The sequence below is a fragment of the Sphaeroforma arctica genome, assembly GCF_001186125.1.
Source record: "Sphaeroforma arctica JP610 unplaced genomic scaffold supercont1.725, whole genome shotgun sequence".
NCBI lineage: Eukaryota > Ichthyosporea > Ichthyophonida > Sphaeroforma > Sphaeroforma arctica.
In genome coordinates, this window is record NW_014039833.1 from 35,914 (window position 1) to 45,147 (window position 9,234).

A 9,234-nucleotide genomic window follows, 5' to 3' on the forward strand; every position below is an offset into this window, starting at 1 on the left:
TCCAAAGGATAAATACCTATCCAAACCCAGGTCCTTAAACTCTGCGTTCAAATCCTCCACTTTCCTCTTCTGCGAGTATTTATTATTCACCTCCGTCTCTGCGGGGGGAAATAGTTTATTTTCAGGCACGTACCCCACTTCCCCAGGGGCATCGCACTGAAATGTAGCACCACATCCCTTACACGGTTCATTCCCTACTCGATCTAGAAAACGCAGGCTATCAACGCCCCCACCCACTCCAACACCTAATCCACCTATACTACCCTTGACGGGTGCTTGGTTTTTATTCTCTTTCTTTTGGAGTTCAAGAGCTTCTCGTTCACTCGGGTGGAAGCTTCGTACGGCTATTCTGGATGGACCAAGGGTTGTGCCAGAGATCGGCTCCGAATATTTTCCATGGAAACGCGATATGTTTTTACGCAAAGCCTCACATCGCGATATAGTATTCGTACTAGCTGGTGTCCGGGTCAAACTGTGTATTGATCGCACACACAGTCTGGGAAGACTGCTGTGTACGTGCGATTCAAAGCCAAAACCTAGCCTTAGCTTTGCTGAGCTCATTGCGTATCTGCGCGAAGGACAATATCGTGTGCCCGCTTGTTCCTTTTAGTGTGCGTTTCAATGTGTGTGAACTTGGGGGTCTATATTATAACTATATGTCAAACGTACATACGAGATCAATAGCCAATAAGCGCATAGTTATAAGCAAATATGTCTCTGTATTTAGCTGCTGTCTAAGGGATAAACCATATTACAGAGTTTGTTGAATTTTTCTATGCACTGATAGTCTGATACATAGTGTTTTAACTGTGAAATTGTGTGATATTTTAGTTTAATTTTATTTTGACACCAGAATGTGAACGTGGACCCATGAGTCATGACATGTCCCGTGGGATATTCTTTTTGGCGGGCTTTCGCAAAATAGGACGACCTTTTTCTCCCCGGACCCCCAGTCCATAGCCCTGCTCTAAATTGAACAAGAAGGCTATGTATAGCCCTCCTCTACATTGGACAACAAGGCTATGCATAGTCTTGTTGTTCAATGTAGAGGGCTATGGGCTATATCCAGTCTTTGAGTTTTGAGTTTTGTACTGTCATACAGCCTTGAAATACATAAATACATACTTTGAAACGGTTTGGATAGTGTCAAATTTACGGAGGCCTTGTTGTGAATACATATTTACGTTGAAGCGGGTTGGTTTTGCGAACGAAAGTGTAGACTGTGAGTGTGCAGTCCTTCGAGCAATAGTCCGATCAGGCATATTATTTCATTTATTCTCTAGAGGGTCATGCTGTGTAGTCTTGAATTTAGTCAGGGACTCAGGGTGTCTTGAGTCCGTTGAACGTACTGCCCTACGTTTATAAAACCGAGCTGCAGGTAGCATATACCATTGTCAGACACAGACGCAGACGGCACGCGTGTACCGTTTAGCCATGTGCCTACTGCCTCTACAGCTTTGCGGATGTGTATGAAATGTGATATTTTGATCCGGATTGTACAATAAACGTACATAAATGTTCAGTGATACGATATTTCTGAGCACAACTGCTGGTAAACCCTAAACCCTAAAAGTACTACTGATATATAGGGCTCGGGGAAACGGGTGAACCGCGACAAACCCGTACAAATACTTCGAAGGCCGATCGCACATGCCGTAAACCCTAACCATAAACCTTAAAAAGCCGTGTAATAGTCAATTATACCTGCGGGCGACTGTGCCGCGTTGCCGGATTGATGTTAAGCGTATTAAACTAGTTGAGCCAACAAAACGTAATCTGGGAATGGTTACTCGTACCCACATGTCCCTTCCAATGCAAGGAACGAAGGAACCATGCTTAGTTGGCATAAAGCCTCCTGGCCGAAAAATAGAACAAAGGGACATACTCAAAATCTGTTTATCTTATAGACAAGCATCGCCGGCGCAGACATCTGCGCAATTCAACGTGCTTTTAAATTATGATCTAACCTGTCAGGTTACTAGTCTGTGTATCTTATTATTAGTGTCCAGCACCACTCCCCCGCGCCCATTTTTCGCACCGAGGCTACGTATTGTTAAGTATATACATATGCATATACATATACATATAAAATATATATAGGTATATATATATATATAAATTATAATGCATGTAGCAACGTGCTATATGTTAGACTGCGCTATGAATTCTTCTGTTTCTCATCCTGAGCTCCTCGGTCTCTTCCATTCTCCTGCACTTCTCCCTCCTTCGTACTATTCGATGATGATTTGGACCTAAACAGCTTACTCATCCTGTTATCGGATGCATAGTTATCATCCTTGTGCCCCTTATCTCCATCCTTCGATCTCTCCCGCGAATGCCGCATCTCTGTTGGAATTTTCGTACCACGGCTTTCCAGTGGATATACCATCGTACGGTTCGGTAGCGAGTGAATCTTATCTACAGATGAATTCGTGCTATTGTTACGGTCAACCTGTGCCCTGAATGAAGTTGAGCTAGACCCTTTAAAGGCCCGCAGCCGTGTTTGAATCAACCTCCACTTCGTATTTCTCGGAAGACTGGTGTCAGTGTCTGTGGTCGATTCTTCACTGATATCTCTCGAAACGTCTAACCGACTCGCGCCGAGCACGCCAGAGTCACTGTCCGAGCGCATCAATCCCTTCACCGGCACACGCGTGTGCTTCGGTGTTGTGGCCAGATGCAGATCGCTATTTCGCCTGCCTACCGACAACCCCGACGGTGTACCTGGTGTGGGTTGTTCTGGTGGTAACAAGACCGCCTCCATTGAGTCCCGTGCGTTTGCGTTGCCCTCACTGCCTTCCGTGGCCTCCCCCGCTTCCGCTGCCGCTTCCCCTTCCTCATCGCTATGACTGTCCTTTCTATTTATAGAATCGGTGCGTGACTGCGCGCTGTCTTTATCCGCCGGATTGACATTCTGCAGGCTACCCCAGCCGGATTTGCCCCACTTTGAAGGAGAAAAGATTTGTTGATACGAACGTCCCCATGAACGATCCTTGTCCCTTTCGCTTGTTCTTCTCACGGGTTGTTTCCGAAGTGTCGCCTTGGACTCAAACACATCGGTCCCACTCGACCGCCGCCGCCAGTCCGTCTCCCGCGTACTTTTAACATCCTTGGATTCCCATTGGCCCGTGCCATTTATGCTACCCTCCGGTACCTGTACCGTGGTATTGTCGAGATCACTGTTCGTGCGTTTGGCTGTGTGGGGGCTTCCGGTAGTCATATTCCCGCTGCTGCCTACCCCGGTGTAAGCCGACGCGCTCCTGGCCAGCTTTACCAGTCCTTTGAATGCCTTTCCCGTGCTATGTCGGCGCGAGTGGGACTTGGTCTTCCTCGAAGGGCTCTTGTCCTGTTCGACCGGGATCTCCCGCCCGTCCCACAGCCGAGGTGACAGCGTTGTATTAAGGGATTTGGTCACGTCGATGGTCACGTTTTCGGTGCTCGGAGCGTGCTCTAGTATCCGCGGCGTAATGGATGGGTCTTGCCGGCTGTCGGTGGTCTTGTTCATGTGAATGTCTGAGGGTGTCTGAGGGCTGTGTATATCGTTGTAGTCGTATTCTGCGGACACCTTCAGCCGCAGCGGTGACGGCGGTCGCTTCGCCGCACCCCGTTGTGTAGGCGAAGTGGATTCCAAACCCGTGTTCTTGGCTAGGGTTCTGGTAGAAACCCGGTCGTTCTGGTTCTGGTTCTGATTCTGGGTCGGGCTCGGGCGATTAAACGCGTCATCCAATGCAGATGCATGGGAGTTCAGAGCCGGGCGTACAGGCAGTGCATGTGTATTCCGTTGTACTTGTGGTACTTGTACGATCCTATCCCCGCTATCTGCGCCGTCCACGCCATTTGCGACGCCCAGTTCCGCGTCCAGCGTTTTGCTCAGCGTCATACGCGTCGGCGTTTGCGACGTATGCGCGCGGTTCATATCCGGCATTACTGGGAATCCTAGTTTCTTCGTACCGCCCGCACACTGTGTGGTATCCTTGGCAACCACCGGACTGACCTTGAACTTCCTGGCGCTCCCGGGACGAGCTCTGATGGTCATGGTGCCCGTACTGTTGCTGTTTTTGGCCATTGACGTGGCCTGCTCACTCAGTGTCCGTCTGGGCGAGAGCGGCGGGGATCTGGGCAGATCCAGCTTGGGCGTCACCGAAAAGCGGCCCTTTCTCTTGGGCATAGGGCCGGGTGTGACCTCTCGGTTGGCTACGGACAGGTACTCAGACTTCACAGCCTGGGCCTGGACCGCGTTTCTGAAGCTATTGGTGCGCATGCCTGTGGTCCCGTTCCAAGTACCCGAGCTCGTGCCGGGTTTCCCGTAGTCGTCGTGCGATTCCATGCTGTACTTCTCATCGCCTTCCTTGCCAAACGTGTAGCTGGATATGCGCTGCATCGACATGCTGGAATCCGTCACGCCTCGTGGTTTCACACTGTTGCTATGTCTATGACTTCGACTACTGTCCTTGCCGACAGCGCGATCCACACAAGCATCGTCCCCCTCGTGCGAGTTTAAACCCATTAATGAATCCTGAACGCCCATGTGTACTGTCCTGGTCCCAAAACTTTGGGACTGCACACAGCCCTCGTGCGAGCCCTCGTCATCGGTAAAGAACCCTTCGGACGGGACAAAGTGGCCCGTGCTGAACGGCGCGGTGAGGTACTCGATTGAGGGATTGTATTTGATGGATGTGATACTTGTCGTACGTGTGATGATAGCTCTCATCGAGGGTTCCGAGTTCGGCGACTGGGCAAGGGTCGGATCCGCAACCTGCGCGTACGACAATTGCCCTACATTTGGGTTCGCGGACGGCCTAGGTAGTTCTGAGCATGCTCTCTCACTTAGCTGTAACTTTGGCACGTCTGCGGCTCGATTAATTGCAGCGTCCATACTACTTCGTCGGTCGTGTGACGCGGGGGTTGGGGGAGTAGCATCCTTACGCGTCTGAGAGAAAAACAAGCAACAGCAGAGACAGAGAAAATAGATAGGATGAGTACGTTATATTGTGCATGAACTTACGAGTGCACATGACCACAGCTCTGCATTGATTGCATTTCGGAAAACTCTGTGTGACGCGTTGAACACGCGACTATCTCGCCAGCGAGAAACACGTGGTGTCAATACATGCACACTGGTAGTGTGCGGGGTGAAAGCATACTTCAAATTATGGTTCATTCTGAACGCTATGTGGTTTGTTAATTTTAAACTAAAAGGGTACGAGTTCCATCCCAAAGGCTATAGACACCCCACAACATTCACGATAGATAAAGCCAATTATACAAGGCCAGGGTCAATCAACACACTAAAACCAAATCATCTCTCCTACCCCAGAGGGACATAGAGAAAGCCAATTATACAAGGCCAGAGTCAATCAACATACTTAAAAAAAACCACCTCTCCTACCCCGGAGGGATACCGTCAATCCCTCGGGATCTCACATCCCGAGACACACTACTATGAACCAAATACCCACAACACACAATGAAACACATATATACTCTGCCACAGCCAAAGAGCTGATATCAGCTTTGACACCCAAACCACCGCACGTCTGAGTTGTTCATACCATTGCGGAGTAGTGGGCATTGAAGCGCTCGTTCGCCTCCTCGCTTATACCTTTCGACCTGCAGTGATAAGGTATATTCATGCAGAAGGTGGACAACCGATTAGCATATGTGATCATACGAAGACTGTGTTCATCCCGTGCTCTGGCAGCAAACAGCGAGGCGTATCGTATCGTATCGTATCGAGGACAGTTGTAGGGGTCAAACTTCCCAAGGACGGTAGCCCTCGCAAGCTCCTGCTCGTTTATCAATAAGGATCCAAACCCAACTAGTTGTAATTGAGGGTAGTCATGGGTACAAACTGCGCTACAGGCCAACACTGGCATCGTGCTGGAGGTACACTAATATGAGCCAATAGGATGCACACACGAAAACGCACAGGCAGATTTTGTACCTTCTCGAAAGGCAGGGTCAGACTTAATGTGAAACATTAGTAGGCGCATACATAAAGCCACAGGCGGGTTCGTACTTTATCGAAAGGCAGGTTCAGATATGCAGTATTATTGCAGTGGGTCGGACACAAGAGACGATAAAATTTGCATCGGAGTGAATAAACCTTTTTGAGAAAGAAAGGGTATATGGAATAAACATAACAAAGGATGTAATACAAGGTCTGTCAATACAAATGATGGTTGTATCAAAGTACACAAGGGAACCAATATAAAGTCCTTCAAAATAAACATTAAATACAAAGTGGGTCAATTTAAATGAAGATTATACCAATATATGCGAAGGAAACAATTTAAAATCCTTCAAAGTAAACATAAAATACAAAGTTGGTCAATTTGAATGAAGATTATACAAATATATGCGAAGGAAACAATATAAAGTCCTTCAAAATAAACATTATATGAAGTGGGTCAATTTGAATGAAGATTATACAAGTATATATGTGCAGCAAACAATATAAAGTCTTTCAAAATATACATTATATAAAGTGGGTCAATTTATATGAAGATTATACACATATTTGCGTGGGAAGCAATATAAAAATTCTTTATACAGATATATGCGAGGGAAGCAATATAAAGTCCTTCAAAAATAAACATAAAATACAAAGTGTATCAATTAAAAGTAAGGTTATTTAAATAAATGCGAGGTAGCTTCAAAAAAATACGAAGGAGCTAATGGGAACGTTTACCAAGGCCGTGCAGCACATGCGCGCGCAATGAACTTGAGGACCAATCTCGTTGAGGATACGTACACTATAGACCTCCGAAAAGTGGCCATTTGAGTATCATTGATTAGTAAATGCTATAAATTACACCTCCATGCATAGCTATGTTTGTGTAGCGTTCGTACGCACTTGTCTGTGTGCAAGTATACAAACCAATGCCTGTACAGATTTCGTAAAATATTTTACCTATCTTAACATAGGCTTCATACATAGGTATAGTTGTGTAGCATTCATGCCTATGCATATCAAGTTGCTGTCATACATAGGTTTTGTTTGTGTAGGTTTCATATGTGGATATTTGTGTAGGTATTATACATATCTACGTTTGTGTAACGCTCATAAATAGCTATGGTTGTATAATTTTCATCATAAAGGTTTCTGTAGGTTTCATGCATACCTGTGTGTATGCTGCTATCATATATAGCTATATTTGTGCAGGTTGTATGCACGCCCAGGTCTGTGGAGCTTTCATGCACGCCCATGTCTGAGTTCCTTTCATACACACCTATGTTTGTGTAGCTTGACGTTGTTCCGTCGCTCCTTTCCTACCCGTGCCCGATCTAAAAAGTTTGCAAAGTCGTCCTGATTTTTGATGGCGTTCTTCGCCTGCGAGTCTTTCTCGACAGACAATGCCCATCGAACATGCCGGCCTTGTCTGTGAAACAGATTTTAGGGGTTTTTAAGATGTAGGGTTTTGAGGTTTTAGGGAGTTTGGAGTTGTATTTAACAGAAAATATGACGTGGGCATGATTCGAGATCATGGTGTTGGTGCAGAACACCACATCGATAAATCGTTTTTGAGTTTTCTGTCCCATTCACAAACTGCCAGATGTCAATGAATGAAGCTTCTATGCTCGGCTGGCTATGACTATGTGGGACGATGAGTCATGTCTTAGCCGTACAGGACAACATACATATATGCAAGTATTCTCGCATGGACCACACAAGGATTGACAAGGTGTGATGCTGGTATCTGGTATTCGCTTTTCTGAGCGACGCATTCAGCACAAAAGCCCGTATCCTACAAACACCCCTACCAACACGGAGAATCATTTGCAACAAACAGCATCTGAATTCTACCATGTCGGTAAAGGAGAGCATATCCTTCTTGTCGGCTCGTATACTTCACGACAGAACAATATGCAATTGGGCTTTCGTTCCCATACTCCAGCGACATACCTCTTTTCGGTATCTTTATTGAGCGAGCTGTGGCTGCCACATCTTCTAACTTGCGGTTCGGCGTGCTCGGAGGTATCTCTCGAATGCGTATGCGCATGACTGGCTCGGCGGTTCAGCCTCTGCGGTAGCCCACCGTCTGTATTCGTATACGAGTCAGTATTTGTTCACATCAGCATTTTCTAAAAATAGCCTACAAGAGAGAGTGGGGGCACCCTATCAGTAGTAATGTATTCAGGCTGTGGGTAGTACAGTTGGAACACAGAAAAACATAAAACACACGCCAGAGTGATAGAGACAAACTTCGGAAGACAATTTTTTTATTTGGGACCGGCAAGCATGGAAAGATAGGGGTACATATATGGAGGACTTCACTAGCGGTGACACATTCCGGTTGCTGGTGCTATAATGAATGTATACATATTTTCCACGCCTGGGCACTAGAGAAGAATTGGTGCGAACGGTTATTTACCAAGCCGGAAGCGCATGATAGGCAAGCATCCATGTGTGAAATACGATTTCGGACCTACAACACACACACACACAAACACACACAAGCATACACACACACACACAAACACACACAAGCATACACACACACACACACACACATATATATATATATACACATGTATACATACACACACACACACACACACACATATATATATATATATAAATAAATATATATATGCACGCACACATGCACACACACACATGCAGACATACACACAAACATAAAAATACATCCGAGCACTGCACGCACACAAGCACACACACAGCCATATATATATATATATATATATATACATATATACCATAGTTTAGAATGGACAAAACTGAATAAAAATGTCATCAGTACGTTGTGGGCGAGTACTGAGTATAAGTTCGCAATTCCAGGGTTGTTAAACAAGAAATGAACAAATCACGTACTAATGTGCATACACAAACGAACTTACTATAATACACAATTCATATATATATATATGCGTATACATAAGTATATACATTTTCACACACACACACACACACACAGACAGATATATATATATATACATATATATATACACACATATATATATCTATACATATACAAATACATACATATGCATTAAAATTCACATGATACACACACATCAACACCCACACCCACATGTACCATACATGCCTACATATATATATACATACATGCATATATAAATACAAATATACATTTACATACATACATACATACATACACACACACATACACACACACACACACATATATATATACTCATACATACACACATATAGTTATAAATATATATAATGCACACACACACACACAC

General features: G+C 45.3%; 1 protein-coding gene across 1 annotated transcript; it reads right to left on the bottom strand.

Moving 5' to 3' along the window:
* Nucleotides 1–1,880: 1,880 nt before the first annotated feature.
* On the bottom strand, nucleotides 1,881–7,382 carry SARC_08259 (hypothetical protein; the record flags this gene model as incomplete). Its single annotated transcript, XM_014297780.1, has 3 exons — nucleotides 1,881–4,930; nucleotides 5,553–5,610; nucleotides 7,233–7,382. Coding segments are annotated over 3 exons (2,980 nt in total), but the record flags the coding sequence as incomplete, so codon positions are not given.
* Nucleotides 7,383–9,234: the final 1,852 nt, after the last annotated feature.